Genomic DNA, 16,415 nt, shown 5'->3' on the forward strand with positions numbered 1-16,415 from the left:
ATCATCAACATCATCCTCGTTGGGCGCAACTTGACAAGCGTTCTCTTGTGGGTCTATCTGTCCTCCGACGACAATTATTGTCCTTCGAGCGGACGAACTTGGCAGGACCTGTCTTTTCCTGCTCCGAATATTGTTCTGGGAGCGCGATTTGGAACATCCTGATCACAATCTTGAGGCTCAACCTCATCCTCGTGCTCGTCATTATGCGGAAGCGCTCCTCAGTCACGATTGAGCTTCGGATGCAAGCTTTGGCTCAAGAGAGGAAGCATAAGATCGAAAGAGCCAGAATGGTCATCCTCCAGTTCTTGATCGGACTCACGGCCGTCGTTGGTGTGTTCATTCTCGTTGCCACCGATGTCTTGGCCAAGGAGTCCGTTATCGAGGAGATTCATGCCACTCAGTTGGAAAAGTTGTTGCAAAAGAAGGACTTTGTGGCCGTATTCTGGTATGCCCGACATTGTCGGTTGTGTGATGATGCGCTCGAAGACTTAGAAGGCATCGACGATGATGCCGAGAAGTTTAGTGTGGACTTTGTCAAGGTCAATGACAAACGACTGGCCAAATCCTATGGTGTGCGCCGCTTTCCAGCCTTGACCTTCTTCCGAAATGGGGAAATCACCATTTTCGAAGGTGACGTCACGGATGAGGATGAGGTGTTGGATTTCTTGACCAGCGAAAATCTCCTCGTTATTCCGGACAAGATTGAGGAGGTGAATGCCGACGCTCTAGCTAGCATCATTCGGGACCAGAAGTACGTTTCAGCATTATTCTATGACGATTCTCGTAAAACCGATGAGATCCTAGAGGAGCTTGAGAACATTGACGATGAAGCCGATGTATTCAAGATTCGTTTCGTCAAAATCAAAGACCGAGAACTGGCTGAGGAGTTCTCCTTGAAAGATCTCCCGTCCTTGGTGTATTTTCGAAATTCTATCCCGGTGGTTTATCACGGCGATCTCACTGACGAAACCGAGGTTCTGGAATGGCTCATTCAACATCAAACCTCGGTATGGGAAAAGGATGTGGTCGAGTCCGTGACCGATCAAGAATTGGACATTATGATCAAAAACGTGGATCATCTCTTAGTTCTGTTCCACGACAAGAAGAAGACCTCTCAACAAGCCTTGGAGGCTTTAGAAAACATTGACGACGATGCCGATCGGCTTGGCGTTAGCTTTGTCGAGGTCAGCGACGTGAACGTGGGTCGACATCATGGCGTGTATTCCTATCCGACTTTGGTGTATTTTGAGAACGAGATCCCCGCCGTTTACGATAAGACGCTCACTGATCACGATCAGGCCTTGAACTGGCTCGTTCAACGTGTGGAAGGAGCAGACATTGAGCGAGTCAAGGCCGAGATGCTCGAGAAGATCATCACCAAAGAGGATCAGGTGGCTGTTCTCTTCTATAAGGATCAAGACCAAGAGTCCAATGAAATACTCGAAGCTTTAGAGGACATCGATGATGATCTGGATGAGAAAAACATACGTTTCGTCAAAAACTGCGAAGCTCAGGTGGCCGAGGACTATGGAATTGAACTAGTTCCATCTTTGGTTGTTTTCCGGAGAGGGATTCCCAGCATGTTTGAGGGAGATCTCTTGGAAGAGGACGATGTTTTGACGTGGGTCATGGACGAGATCTCTGGCGATAACCGCGTGGAAGTTGTCACAGATGCAATGTTGGACAAATTGATCAAGAAACGAAAGCATGTGGCAGTGTTCTTCTACGACAAGAAATCATCAAACTCCCAAATGGCCTTGCAGGCACTCGAACAAATTGATGACGATATCAAGAACCATCCCGACATGCACATGGTCAAATTGGATGACACGGATGAGGCGTTGGAGTATGGCCTAACTGATCTACCGACTTTGCTCTTCTTCGATGAGGGTGTGCCGGGTATTTTCCGAGGTGATATCAGAGAGTCATCGGCCATTTTGGACTGGCTCAACCACGCTGTCTTGGAGGATAACATTGGTGAAGTCAATTCTGTCATGTTAGAAAAGTTGATTCACGATATGAACCAAATTCTGGTCTACGTCTACTTCGCTGCCGACGCTCATGACCTAAAACTATTGAAAGATCTTGAAAACATTGACCATGACCTGGAAAGCTTTGATGTCCACTTAGTCAGACTACCCGACGATGGATCATTTGCCCACGCCTACCAGGTCGACGTGATTCCCACTCTTGTCCTCTTCCGAGAAGGCAGCCCAACCGTATTCCAAGGCGATTTGGGAACAGAGCACAAAGTGGTGGAATGGATCGAAAAAATTATGACTTAAATCTGGTCCGCTTGAACGTATCACAAATACGTTGCTCGATTTGTCTGAAACAGATTTACAAAAGACCGACTCAATGTTACCACGTCAGATACTATGCCACCATCTAATAGTGCTGTGATTGCCATTTTTTCAATGAATGATGCGGAATTTTCTTTTTTTTCTTCTTCGTCTTTGTGTTTCCGATAGCACATGCACACGTTTGGGACGGGATTTTCCCTCCGCGAGTTTGAACAAGTCTTTATACATAGAAATGCTAATATCTGGCCTATTCATTATCGGTCGATCGGGCCTTTAAAAGTTCGAGGATGCTGGAATAGAATCGTTGTCGCTGCGACACGGAATACGTTTAAGCCTTAACAAGTGTCGATCCAAAGAAGCGTTATGAATCATCCCCAACTGGGACCAGAAAAATCGGATGATTGGGCGCGCGGATTTCCATTCCACCAGAATCCTCGACACCTGTGCACAAGTGCCTTAGTCCGTGTAATGCGTCAAAATTGCTGTTTCAAGTGTAGCGTGTGCTTCCCTGCTTTTTAAAGGCCCATCAGTCGAACTCAAGCAACGATTGGAAGTGAAGCTAGTTTTGGAGCAAAGAATTTTTGTTCAGTTTTTTTCAAGATCTAGATTGCGTGAAGCTTTCCAACAATCTCACAATGAAAAAGAACACAGTCAGTATTTTATTGGGCAGCTTCTTGCTGTTCAACAGTCTTGTGCTCTCAAGGACACAGGAAGTGGACGAGGAAACTGAGGACGGAGAAGAGTCTTCCATTCGCAACTCCACCACTGAAACTACAACCGAAGAGTCCGTTACAAATGCCAATGTTACTTCCTCAAATGCCACGAGGACGAATTTTACAAGGCCAAAAATTTGCATGGAACCCGAATATCGTGGCCGAGGTAAAGGACACTTCCAACGATATCTCTTCAATGAGACTTTAGAGAAGTGTCAGAAATTTATTTATGGCCAATCGGATTATGGCAATGGGAACAATTTTGAAACGCTCGAGGAATGTGAGGGTGTGTGTTTGGGCAAGCCCTATAATCAAACGGACACGAAAGAATCAGAGATCAAGAATGTGGGAAACAATGAGGAGGTAACATCGCACAGATTTTTCAATATTTTGAAGGTTTTTCGTGACAATTAATTTTTCAATTTTGATTGAGAGGAATTGAGGGTTTTTTTCTTCCACAGAAAAGAAGGACAAGAAGCGTTGTGAGTGGGATTGTTCTCACCAACTCACAAAGGACTCGAAATACGACAATCACAGATTTCCAAAACAATAATTTCACTCAAATTTGGACGTTGAATTTCATGGAGGTGGAAGAAGATTCGGACAATTCCAGTAACCTTTACATTCGTCCCAAATTCGACATGATCAACCCTGGTAGAAATGGCACTTTACAAACAGACTTGGAGCTCATGGTAGATATAACCTGATTTGTTGAAACAGATTGCGACCACATGTGACTGTGTCGTGTTTGCAATCAATTGTTATTTTGTCCTTCAGAAAGACCAGCATTACGAGATCAAGCTAATGCTCCGAGCTCCTGGTTATGACACTGAGTTTTTAAACTCCATGGGCAATGAAAATCCATTTTTCGTCATGGAGCTCCAAAAAATGGATATGGATCCGAATGGAACGCAAACCATTATACAGAACTTGACACTTTTTAACTTGGACGATTACGCCACAGCTTTCAGTGGTAACACAGATTGGAATAACATTAGGTAAGAAATCAAAACTATTGCCTTCAAGTTATATCGTAATATGATCCCAAGCATGTTGGTTGACAGGTTCACATTAATCGAGGGCCTTGAGGGAAATTTCTCGCTCAAATTCACCTCCCGAAGGGGTACCAACATGTTAGCGGATCTCCAATTGGACGATATCGAGTTCCAATGGATCCCGAAGTTGAAAAACATGACCGAGGAAGAAGTGGGGACCGTGGACCCTCCGGGGATGAATTCCACGATTTCTCCAATCAGCAACTCAACCGAACCTACTGAAACAACAGAAACTCCACCTGATAACACTACAACACCAATCCCTTCAACAACTACTACTACCCCCATTCCTCCGTCAAACACGACAGAAAATTCCACCAAAATTGATGAAAATGAAAGCGGTAACGTGACAACGGCAGGTTTGGGATCTGGCGGATCGGATGATTCCGGTGGTTCGAGTGCCACCGTGGTCGTGATGGCCGTGTTCGTTGTGATCCTAATCGTGGCTCTGATGGGATTAGGAACCAAGCACTATCAGCTCTTGCAAAGTGTGCACGGAGCATACAATGTGAATGTAATGCCAACACAGTCGTATGACAACCCTTCCTATGGAGGTCAGCACATGTCTGCGGATCGCTATGGAGGCCGGCATTGACTAACCGACGATGCTGAAGCTCATGAGCTTCACTACAACAGACTTATTTGAATCCTAGCCCATTACTTCTCGTGGACCAAATGACATCAAAACAGGCGTTGATTGGGGTTCATACGACATGCTTGTATATTTAAGAGACGTGGTCCCCGTTTGTCATGAAATAGTTACGATTGCATTGGAAATGAACGATCTATTCGAGGATTTGGTAATGCAGCCCACGTTTGTGTCAATTGATATTACCTGAATTACAGAAGTCTTCCACGACATTGGTCTGAACCACATTGGCAATAGATCTCTTTGCCTTTCACTTGGTCTACGATATAGCAGTAGTCCCAACAGAGCTCCTGTCCAGCTTTGATGTACGTTGAGGAGAAAAAAGCCACCCAAGGGAAACGAAGATCATGAGTGTCCACAAAACAATTTTGTACAAAGACATTAGGCGTACACGAGTGATTCAGGTAACGCCCAATGTTACCAATAGATTTGGCGTCCATGATGTAAACATCTTCCTTGTCGCCAAAATATAAACGGGTAGACTTGAATTTGGGTTTGTCCGCTGTTTCTTTGACCTTATCGGTTTTCCTGTTGAGCGATTGGTGGTCAGAGTCACCGTTCTCTCTGAACCCATCCTGAGTCTTCTTTCTCGTGGTTCTCGTTGGTCGATCTTGACTGACACCCAAAGGGGTAGCTTTGGAGCGAAATCCGCCCAACTCATCCTTCCTGAGTTTCTCTTGACCATTGGCTTCGTCTTCATCCTCCGTGGAGGCCGCACTCTCTGATTCGTTATAGGTGCTCAGGATCTCGCACTCCTCATCATCGTAGTCGCTTTCATAGCCTTCCTTTTGCTTTTCCACCGTTTCTATCATGTCTAACTCAGCGAAATACTCATCGCCAAAGTTCTGTCCGTGAACGTTGGCCTCCTCAGTGCAATAGAGATTACCAACATAAATGCAGAGAAAGGTACCTTCAGGGATATCACACAGGGTTCGAATCCCCCACCCACGGCGCTCGGTCTTGAATATTTGGAGTTTACTTCTGAGTGGGTTCTGTGCCACGCGATTCATACAGGTTTGCTTGCACTTACATCCAGAATTACACTCAAATATACCCGTTGGCACAACATCATGGAGTCGTCGATAAGAGTAGCCGGCATTGGGATTCGTTTCCCCATCCGGAGATGCTGCCGTGTTTTGAATGGTGAGCTGCCAGCATGCGCATTTGCTTTTGTCTTGGCAATCATCCGTGCAGTCACAACACACAAGAAAGTTTTCATCTGTGTTAATGTTGACGTCCTTTTGAGGAAGCCGGACTCGACTGTACTCCACGTATTCCGGGAAATTCTTGTCCAACGAGTTCACGCAAGAGATGGGCACGTTCTCTTTTCCGTAAGAGACGTCTTTGATGCTGCAGAGCTCGCGCTCTGGTTTAAACTCATTGTATATGTGCACCCACCAGTCGAACGTGAATAAGTCGATTTCGAGGAGAGATCCGGTGATTCGCAGATACTTGAGAATCTCCTCCAACGTTCGGATGCGGCGACCACAAGGAGCCAAGTAAAAAATGGTCCTTCGCCCATGATTTCTATGCTTGGTGAGAAGACGCCGCCATCCGAGGAGAATCGGAATAAGGAAGGGGTTATTATTTTTGTGCTTTTTCTCGTCGTATTGGTATTGGCCATTTTCGCCGAGACACGAGGGACTGCAATCGTGTGACGTAAATTCTTTGGGTGTTTGCAGGTCGCTAATGACGGCGGGAAAGATGTCGCCTTTACTTTCCCATCTGACTTGAGGCGTGAAATTGGGATCGGCCGTGCTTTCTGGACGTTTAGACGTGGTTTTTCGAGCCACAGCTCGTTTTTCGACTGCCGCAGCATCGGCGATTGCATCCGACTGTCGAGTGTATTCCACATAGGGGCCTCCCCATCGCATCCGTTTCTGATGTCCGGTACCAGCTTGTTTCTCTTCGCGACGTTTCTGTTGTTGAAGCTCCAAAAAGAGCGGCCCTAACCGTGTGGAGCCTCGATAAATGGTTTCGGTTCGTTTATCCGCTTGGAACACGAGCAATACAAGAGAGGCATCCACGTCTACGACCTTGGTGATCCACCATTTACCCTGCCATTCCGTGCGAACAATCTGACCAACGTTCAACTTGACCATCGGTCTTTCGGGATATTGTTGCAAATACTTCTTGATGAATTCCCGGCTGTTCGGGTGAACATCATCCCAAACGTCTTTGCTTTGAGCGCAAGCTACCCGAATGTCCTCGTGATGAATATAAGAGGCGTAACCATCGTCGAAGAAGATCAGGTAGCGGAAGCGATTCATGACCTTGGGCGGTTCAGCCACGACGCCTGAGTACATCTCGGAGATTCGTATGCGGGAATCACGATAAACGGCGATCACGCGAGTGCCCACTGGGAGCCGAACGGGCGCGGGATTATGAAAGGCCATGTGCTTCAAGGCTAACATTTTAACTTGATTATTTCTCGGACGGCCCGGGCCGGATCCTTCAAAACGGAGCTTATACGTGGGTTCAGCTTCCTTGCCGTCTTTCTGAATTTCGATGACTTCACCCACCTTCCAAACACTGAGAATATTCCCGCGCATGCCAAAGGCCCGATCACCGATATTCAAAAGCGGTCGCTTGAGTTGACCCATGGGCGGTAAAGAAGCTACCCCAGGGTTGATGTGCTCCGACACCATCAAGCCCGTGGACTTGGGCAGGTTGGACGGCGTGCCACCGGCCGCGGTGCGTTTGGAAGCTACTTGTCGACCGTGAAATCCCAAGTGGGCTTGTTGCTCGGCCTCTTCATCGGCTTGATTAAGGTCGAGCGGAGGTAGAAATGACATTTGCGGCCGGAAGGGTTGATACAAGGCCTGGCGCATGTCATCCACCTGCTGCTCGATGGCTTGGAACTGAAGGCTGGTCTCCGTCATGGCCACTTCAGTGGCTTGGAGGCGGGCATCAATGTGATCAATGGCCTGATCGACCTGCTCCTGGAGTCGGCTCTCAGTCAAGACCTGGTTTAAGAGGGAGCGCACCATATGGGCGGTGGGCGGGTCCCCGCTCAGAGTCAGGTCTATCTCTTCATCCGAGGACGAGTCGGTTACTGTCTCCTCGTCCGAATCATCCAGGGTCACCATATCGCGGGGCGTGGGTAGACCGGCCCACAGACACAGCTGGCCTTGACGCGCGCGCTCCACCATGCGATGGCGGGCTTGTTCGGCCTGATCCCGACATCGCGGACACACTTTGCGTTTGCGTTGGCCGTCCAGTTTGACGGCGAAGAACTCGGTCAGGAATCGCGAGGCCGTGATCAGGCTGGACTTGCCCACGGACCCGGACGGGCACAACGGGTTCAAGCATTGCCAATCGACGGTGACACGGGCCCGGACGGTCGGGCGCACCCGATCCTCAAAGATGGTGTTCGAATCCGAATCGCCCGTGGATGGCGGAGCCCAAGCTTCGTCACCGGCAATTTGGCTCAGCACCTGATCCAGGCGCGAAGTGACCTTGGAGACCGGCTTTTCGGAGGGTGGAACCCCGGACTGACGGGCCTGGGCCGAGTCCACTCCGACTACTCTTGGGGGCGAGTCCGCCGGCTGAGGATTGGACGGCGCCTCGGCCACCTCCATGGGCGAGGGCGAAGTGACGGGATCGGATCAACCAGTCGACGGGGTTGAGAAAGAGTGGGCTTGGGGTTGACTCGACACAATCCGAATCCAGGCGGTCAGCTTTGTTTTGAAACTGAGGATGCCGATCGATCGATCGATCGAACGGACGGACGAACTCAAAAAGCTTGGGTTTGCTTTGATTTGCTTTGATTTGCTTGTGAACCCACAAAGCATGGGCCAAAAGTACCGACTGCCGGAAAAGCCAGCCGGCACTACGGAATTGTAGGCACCCGGCTCTTGGTCAGCTACGTAAGCTTTGCAAAACATCATTGACCCCATAACTTTGAAACGAACCACTTTACAAGTAAATAACATAGAAGTGATCTGCCTTTGATTAAAGAGATCACCGTTTTTTACTTTCATACTCGAATTCAAAAGAAGTTAACATAGAAGTGATCTGCCTTTGATTAAAGAGATCACCGTTTTTTACTTTCATACTCGAATTCAAAAGAAGTACAGCCCTAAAAAGATTTGAAACTTTTTTTAGTGATGCGGTTATTTGCTTTAAAACATGACTTTTTGACAAAGAAAAATAATACTACCAGATTGGGTTCTTAAGACAAATGACACATGAAGTTTTCCTGTAACATGCAGCTACATTTGTCCTGTGATTATATGTTGGATTTTATGCAAGCAGTATTGGGACATTGGAGCAGCCAAGGAAAATGACGTCACCATCAAATTTTGGAAAGTTACTTGCCCTTTTGAGGCTTCATAATTCTTTGTTGAGGGATTAAATTAAAGTTCCAGTTTATCTATCCAAAACAAGGAATGGTTCATTTAGCATTGTATCTTTATAAACTGACACAGTATCACGCAATAACATGCTTAAAATATAACTTTTAATTTGAAGAAAAGCCATTCGCCTTGGGTTTTAGTACCTCAAAAATGCCTTAGTGACCTCCCAAAATTTGTGCAGATATCATCTTTCAGCTGTTGCATAAAGGAGTCAAATAAGACGAAATTGATCTGATCTTGTAAATGTAAACCAATAACCATAACCAATGTTCAAAACCCAATACTTTTCTCAAACTCCAAATTGTCAGGGTGCTAAGGATTAATGATTAACGTGATTTTTGAAAGTTGAAAAGCTCTGAGGATATGGTTTCTAAAGGGAGAGGTGCTGATTTTACTTGGCAGGAATGATAATAGAAACCCACAACCACAGTGTTCTAACTTTTCGTTACTCTCTACTTTCTTTTCAATGATTGAATGATCCACAGGGTGGCCGAAAAATGCTCAGGCACAGACATGATCTCTTTTAAAACTTTAAACCTAACCGACGATAACTACATTTACGTCAATGGAAGCAACCTACAGTGGGTCTCAGATGGGGTAAGCTTCAGGCTGATCAAAGACATTTACTATTTACGACGACACCCGTGTGGAATTGCCGAGATGGGTTGCCGAGATAGTGGGTTCCGAATACCCTTAAACCCGAGACCTGGGATCAAACGGGTCCATTGATTTTGCATTCTGACGCGTTTTAGCACTGGCGTTGAGGAACTCATTTTCCTCGAGCAATTTACTCAAAATTCCTTAGGCCAAATACAAGATGCCTGACTCGGAGTCAGGTTCATGGTTGCGAGACCATCAAGTTGTCCCTTTCCGAGAAGTTAGCCATGGGACGAGTCTGACCTCCCGATAAGCCCATGACTATCGATATATCGTCGTCATTGTCGTGTGATGGTTCACAGGTGTGCCTGCCCAATATATTGGTGATTTCTCGATCCGGATTGCCGCCTCTCATGGACGATTCTTGCGTTGCCTTTTGTCTCCCTAGGCCTGTTTTTTTCGGTCCAACCCAGTAGATGGCTGCCATCTCAAGCCCATTCAGCCTACCATCAGCTGACCAACAAGCCACATGCCTATTTTTTCATGCCCGTTCAGAGGCCATGAGGCAACGCAAAGCTAGCTGAAGCTTCAAGTCGGCCTGGTTCGATCGTTTCAGACCGTTCAGACCGTTCAGACGGCTTAGCTGGACTAGCTTGGGGTGGGCGCTAGACTCAGTCGGTACTGTAAGAATTGGGCTGCTGTTGGGTTGATGGGCGAACGCGAGGGTGCCTAAGACGGCCTAGGCGGCGTTGTTTCGGCTTGAGGTTGCCTTTCAATCAGTCGACACGACTCGAGCGCCGGAGAAAGGAGCGTGTTGGCAAGTGAACTCGCTCAAGTCAGAAGTGGGAATCCGCCGAGTACATTGCCGACTGGTAGGCAAGTGTGCCTCATGGACCGCCGTATCGAAGGGACCATAAATGCCGACGACGACCTCGAGCTGAGGCGGCTTGATTGAAGGGCGTGTGACCTCGACCCAGCCTCCATTTTCTCCCCTCCCCCCCCTTGGTTCACTTGTCGTGTAGGATCGTGGGCACCACCCACCCACCCACCCACCCACCAAGGAACGAAGGACGGAACAGACTGGCAACTAACTGGCCTTTCATCAGAGGGAGGCAGGCTGCAAGCACGAATCAGAGTGGAAATCCACGGCCGTCCAGCCACGACCTCCAGCTGGTCAGACACCGACCGAAACGCACACACTCGCACGCCCTACAAAGACGGAGTCATCCCACGCCTCTTTTTGTTCCGCTTCCCTGAATGGAATTGCATTGAATTGAATTGGTCTACCGGAAAGGACCCCAAAGAAAATAGTCACCGTATGTGAAGAGCCCGTATACTCGGTGAGACTATGTGAGACATTGATCCAGTGATCCAGTGAGTAAGTCAGGAACCCGTGTGGGGGAAAGTGTGTCTTAACATCGACCGAGGCTGGGGATTGGGCCTATGGGTCAACTCACGAACTGACCAGCCGCCAGCCCACGTGCCCTCTCTTGGCCGGAGGCTGACCCGTGACCGAGTGAGATTGTACAGTGCTGTATCATTTCACGCAATGGCCGTCCCCACCTCCGCCGCGCCCGCTCCGGGAATCTTGGTTGGCACTGAAACAGGTAAGGTCCAGTCTCATCATATTGAACTAGATACATTCCTGGCACTAACTCACTAGGCCGGTCCTTTGACGAATGCCAGACCCTTCCAATTTATATACGACGTGGACCACTTCGTTCCCAGAGGTGTCTGTTGCCCATGTGTATCGAGCTCTAAATGATTTGGTATGCTTAGTCGACATTCTTTATTGCTCAGTTGTTTCAGTGAAAATACAACGCATTTGATACTCTTCGTATCTAATGGCGTCTAAAGAATAAAAGTAACATTTAATGGATGGATCTATCCAAGGGGGGTCGGTTATGACCGTTTTTTTTCTCAAAAACCATCGTATTTTGATTGACACGTAATGTGAAGTTTGATGGGATCTCGATGGTCCATTTTCAGCTCTAAATAGTGGGTGTCTAGGTAGAGCATTCCAGGCTAATTGCCGGTTCGCACTTCGACCCCAAAAACCCAGGAGGTATTTCCGTCCTAAAAGTTTAGCTTTGGAATCCACACTAAAGTGTTCGGATCTGACACCTTCATCTGGCCTAATGCGGAGAATCGAGGGTCGAGAGATCCCGGCAAATCAATCCTACAGCTATCATTCGACAAAGCTCAATGACGATCTCATGTGACATCAGCGTCTGATACTTACAATAATCGATGTGGATCCTCCTCTCGGTTTGATTGGTCATAAATTCGCCTCTGTGCTTGCGCCGCGTTTCGAGATTAACTGACTAGGATTTGACTCTATGTATGTACTCGTACGTACGTGTGTGACAAAACCGAGCTTTCAGAGAAACGTGACGACAGAATTCATGCACCCTCTTCCCCATCAACTTTACTACTGAAGATCGATTGCCCATAATAATCAGGCTCTACGTAGAGCGTAGAAGAGCCTTGATTGTTTCAAGTTTAGCATTACATGACATTGACGGTTCTCTCGTTTTATACCTCCAAGATATTTATGACTACTCGCCCGATAAGGCCCTAATGTACAATGAGTTCGGTGTTGATAGTTGAGCATCAGTTTGCCAGACCCAAAAACTCGATTTCAGTCAAATCGACACGCAGATATGTTATTTGCATTTTTTTCCCGAGCTCCTTGGGTGCCAATACTTGATTTTGTCCGTTTAAGCCATTTGCACGTTCCAGGGTTGTGGGTTGAAAATGAATTATTTATGGCTTAATTGAAGATCGCGTTTGATTCGTTGTCGTGTCCGATTAGATTTTTGGGGGAATATTTTCCTTTCCCTCAATGTTGAACCTGTGATGGCCCGACCATTGAATAGAAAGGCTTTGTTATTCAGTTCCGAAAGATGGATGATGATTTTTGTCCGTGCGTGGAAGTATTGGTGAGGTTCTGGGTTGCCCATGTGTCTGGACGTGAATGTGTACATGGAAAGATTAGAGAATCTGTCATGTACAATGAGCCTCCCTCGGCTAAACGGCATATCGTACTGATAATCTTTGTCTTAGATTTGCATGAGTAGCCAAAGTGATTTGGAATGGAGCCTCCCGCCAAAGGAGAATTCGATCTTCTTTGAGATTACGCAAGAGAATTTCAACCTTGCCATGAATTGATATATTGCCGTCCAAGAGGCACTTCATTGCCACCCTCTATCTAATTATGCCCCCCTCACTATTCGTTATTGCTCTCTTTCCTGGGGTGGAAGTTTGTTGGTAATCAAAAGCTATTGAAAGTAAATTGAAACAGGCTTCGTCACGACGAGAGCAAGCAAATTGACTACAGGTTCTGCACATGTCCTAGCCAAACACCGAGAACTGGTAACTGGGGTGGTTTTTACCTCGTTACTCCTCAAATTTCCCCAAGCTAAAAGTGATTCATCAACGTAATATTCGGTCTTGAGCGTAGTGTATCGCAGCATGAGGGATTTCACATGGCGCGGGATTATTTTCCAGCAAAAGCTTCGAATTCAAGATGAATTCCTAAGAAAGAAAATGAAACAGCCTCGGGGACTCCCTCCATGGACGTTGTGCATACAGTTTCTCAAGGAGGATTGTCGTTTCTTTGTCCTTGAACACCCGAATTCTCGCCCAGGTTTGTGCCAAATTGTCACTCATTCAAAATAGCTAAAACTGAAGAGGCCAGTCTTCTTTGCAATGGGCTTTTCCACAGTACACGAGCAAAGTTTTTGAAGTGAGGGTGTGTTCGATGATGATGATGGTGATGGTGGTGGTGGTAGTGGTGATTGTGTATCCAATTTTCTCCGCAAATGCTACCCTTCCATTCTTATAATGATGTTTGATGAGGTTAGACGCGGCTTTGGCGCTTTGCCATGGCGCGCCCACCACGGATAGACACTCCGTATAATCATTATCCACACTTGTGACTCTTCCTGCTACTCTTTAAAAGGGGTTGATTGAACTTTCCAAAGTCAATCACTACCTACTGTAAGTGGGTGCCCGCCACATAGAGATGCAATCACAAATGTATTACTTACCTTGGTATGAAATTCGTAAGTGAATGAATGTATTACTGGGTTAGCCGAGTGCTAGTCTTATTCAAATACATCTTGCTCCTACCAAACTCGCTTCGACCTCTGATAGTTGTCATGTGGTCGTCGTTTTGGAAATTTCCTCTGTAAATAGTGACTCTCATCAGATGCAGAGTGGCGGCTGAGGTGCGTTTAATCGAGCTGAACTTTCAGTCTTGTGGGCGGATTGCAGCACTGACGAGTCGCAGACTGGCTAGGCGAGATGGAGAAAGACACCACAGCGACATCATCCAGCCCCAGTCTCACTTGCCATGCTTGTCATGACAGTTGTTACCCTCCCTTTTACCTTGCACACCCCAAGAACTGTTCGGTTACGTATGTTCAGCGGGCTCACCCCTTCATTCCTTCCAATCCGAGGGGGAAAAAGTTTTTCTTTCGCACTTGGCAATCATTATCGTCATGCATGCGCTTGTAGACGGTTAAACTCTTTCAAGAAACGGCAAAAAATGAACGCTTCGTGATTGGATCAAACTCCTTTTCAATTTTCAGTTCCCATCCATGCTTAATTAGATTTAACTTGTGCCAATTTTTTTTAATGAACCCGGCAACCTAACAACATTAAGTGTGAACTAATACAATAGAGTTCAAGTTTGATAGGTTGTTGCATTCTAACTGCGCTCTAAGAGATGATTTACAGTGAAGAGAATTCAATCCATTGCGTGCACCTGATCAGAACTCACCCCTAATCCTTAAAGCTGGGTGAAAATGTTGTTTCCTGAAACACTTTGATCCTAATCCCTATTGCGTGTGTCCTCTTTCCCCCTTTTGGAAACGACCATTGAGATCACACGAGACGTTCTACATTAAATTGAGATTGATGATCGTCGAGAAAAAATCAGTAAAGTACTGTCACAGTAAGCAGAAAACACCGTTCAGTAAGTACTCTACGTACTTCAGCGAGCCTTCTCAGATGTGCCATTCAATAATATTGGCAGTTCTTAGAGCTATTTTATACTCCCCTTGAGTCAACGACTGACTTGTTTTCAGTTGCGAGCTGTGTTTAAACGGATACAAAAAAACGAAGCTTGAGTTGTTTAATTTCACTATTTGCCCTCCATCAATTCAGCTTTGTCGAAGAGACAGATATCGGCCTGTTCTTGACTCACCGGACAGGGGCACAAAGCTGATTTGATATATGAACAGATGACCCTCAAATGTTTTGGAAATGCGTAGGAGGAAGCTTCTTGCCAGAGGTGGATTGGAAGTGCGAGACTCTCGGAACTTTAGCTTTTAATGATGGATCTTCGAAAGAAAACATGTCTTGTCGTTTTGGTTGTTGGCCACCCCAAGCAAGATGAACTTCTTTGGGGATTAATGATACTAGTTGAAGAAAAGACTTTTCTAAGCGTTCAAAATGTGTAAAGGCTCCCTGCAGAGACTGACGATATTCGATTGGTACCGGTCAATGGGTGATTGATGTTGGCGGCCAAATTGGAAAATGTAAATGATGGAGATCATTTCCGATTCGATTCCATAAACTTGTGGCTCTCTGCTCTGCAAGTCGATTTATTTTGCACTACTCAACCAAAAAAGAAATAGTACATATGCAAAGTAGCTCACAGTATTTTTGAGAATCGTATCACCAACAAACAATAGTGTTGTACCTGCCTTGGAGATCGAGGGCTAGAATAATCTATGAGTTGCCGGATTGTGTCCAAACATTGTTTTAGAAAAACCGTAACATCTGTCCATCTGTTTGGCATATGGGCTGAGAGAAAGACACAGGGAGAGTAGCAACCCCTCCAAAAGCTGATTCTCATTTGGATTGTGATTATGATGACTCGGTTTCTCTCTCTGAACAACAAACACCTCCTCGTGAACATGAGAATTTCAGTCAGGCTTTGTGGCGGGATTCCAATTTTGAGAGAAAGAACTTGGATGCTTATCGATCCTAGTACCATGTATGAACGTAGTTATGAAAGCATACGGACAGTCGGTTCCTGATAGTAAATTACCTCTGGACTAACGTCTATACACCTGCTTAGCTCCCCCCCAAGCTTACCTTTACCGTAATCAGTCTGAATTAGTATGCAAGATTCAATTCGCTTGCCTATCCTTAAAAAAACTACTTTACGACCACTTTAATGTTTTCCTTTCAAAAACTGAGGAGAGATGCATTACCTACATATTCCCGCGTCATTGAATCAAAGGACTCAGTTCACCTCGTTAGAAAATGGATCAGCGATGATTCTCAACATTTTGTTTCCTTGTTTTTCATTGTGCACTCTGATAACTCAGTTACATTCAAGGAGGAAGTGCAGGTGTTCTCACTTGAAAAAAAGCTTGAAAAACTTGTGACTGAACAGCATCATTTTGAACTTGGTTTTAGCTACTCTGAATTATTAGCATGCATTTGTACAGCATTTGTACAGTATGTCATCCATACCAGAGCAAAGGCAGCTATTTAGAGTTACACTGTATGTTGAAAACTCAATTTATTTCAATACATCAATTAGTCGGACTTCTGTATCCTCTAACAAGGCACAATATACCTGGGCACATCGAAGAAGGCGTCAAATAGAGTAGCTCAAAGTCCAACGGAGATTGTTTACTCAAAACACGTGTTTTGTCAAAGATATTTTCACACATGGACTCACCTGTCAATTAAATTACAAAGAAGACGACAGTTTCACA

The 16,415-nt window shown here is 46.1% G+C and overlaps 4 protein-coding genes across 4 annotated transcripts in view; 3 read left to right on the forward strand and 1 right to left on the reverse strand.

Moving 5' to 3' along the window:
• The first annotated feature begins 36 nt into the window (after nucleotides 1–36).
• LOC131879964 (protein disulfide-isomerase-like) lies at nucleotides 37–2,437 on the forward strand. The gene has a single exon (XM_059226446.1). It carries the CDS (start codon nucleotides 204–206, stop codon nucleotides 2,283–2,285), a length of 2,082 nt encoding a protein of 693 aa, XP_059082429.1. The 5' UTR covers nucleotides 37–203; the 3' UTR covers nucleotides 2,286–2,437.
• A 16-nt stretch (nucleotides 2,438–2,453) lies between these two features.
• Nucleotides 2,454–4,930, forward strand: LOC131879965 (uncharacterized; the record flags this gene model as incomplete). Its single annotated transcript, XM_059226447.1, is given in 4 exon segments — nucleotides 2,454–3,379; nucleotides 3,478–3,708; nucleotides 3,794–4,014; nucleotides 4,081–4,930. Coding segments are annotated over 4 exon segments (1,479 nt in total). The 3' UTR covers nucleotides 4,667–4,930.
• On the reverse strand, nucleotides 4,769–8,479 carry LOC131879963 (histone-lysine N-methyltransferase SETDB1-B-like). The gene has a single exon (XM_059226445.1). The coding sequence runs from the start codon at nucleotides 8,299–8,301 to the stop codon at nucleotides 4,912–4,914; it is 3,390 nt and encodes a 1,129-aa protein (XP_059082428.1). The 5' UTR covers nucleotides 8,302–8,479; the 3' UTR covers nucleotides 4,769–4,911.
• A 2,236-nt stretch (nucleotides 8,480–10,715) lies between these two features.
• Nucleotides 10,716–16,415, forward strand: part of LOC131881458 (inner centromere protein B-like) — a gene marked incomplete in the record, with an annotated part of 46,856 nt that continues 41,156 nt past the window's right edge. Inside the window, 1 exon segment of the mRNA XM_059228327.1 lies at nucleotides 10,716–11,282. Coding sequence (XP_059084310.1) covers nucleotides 11,225–11,282 — 58 coding nt within the window.

This window comes from Tigriopus californicus, chromosome 5 (genome assembly GCF_007210705.1).
Source record: "Tigriopus californicus strain San Diego chromosome 5, Tcal_SD_v2.1, whole genome shotgun sequence".
NCBI lineage: Eukaryota > Metazoa > Arthropoda > Copepoda > Harpacticoida > Harpacticidae > Tigriopus > Tigriopus californicus.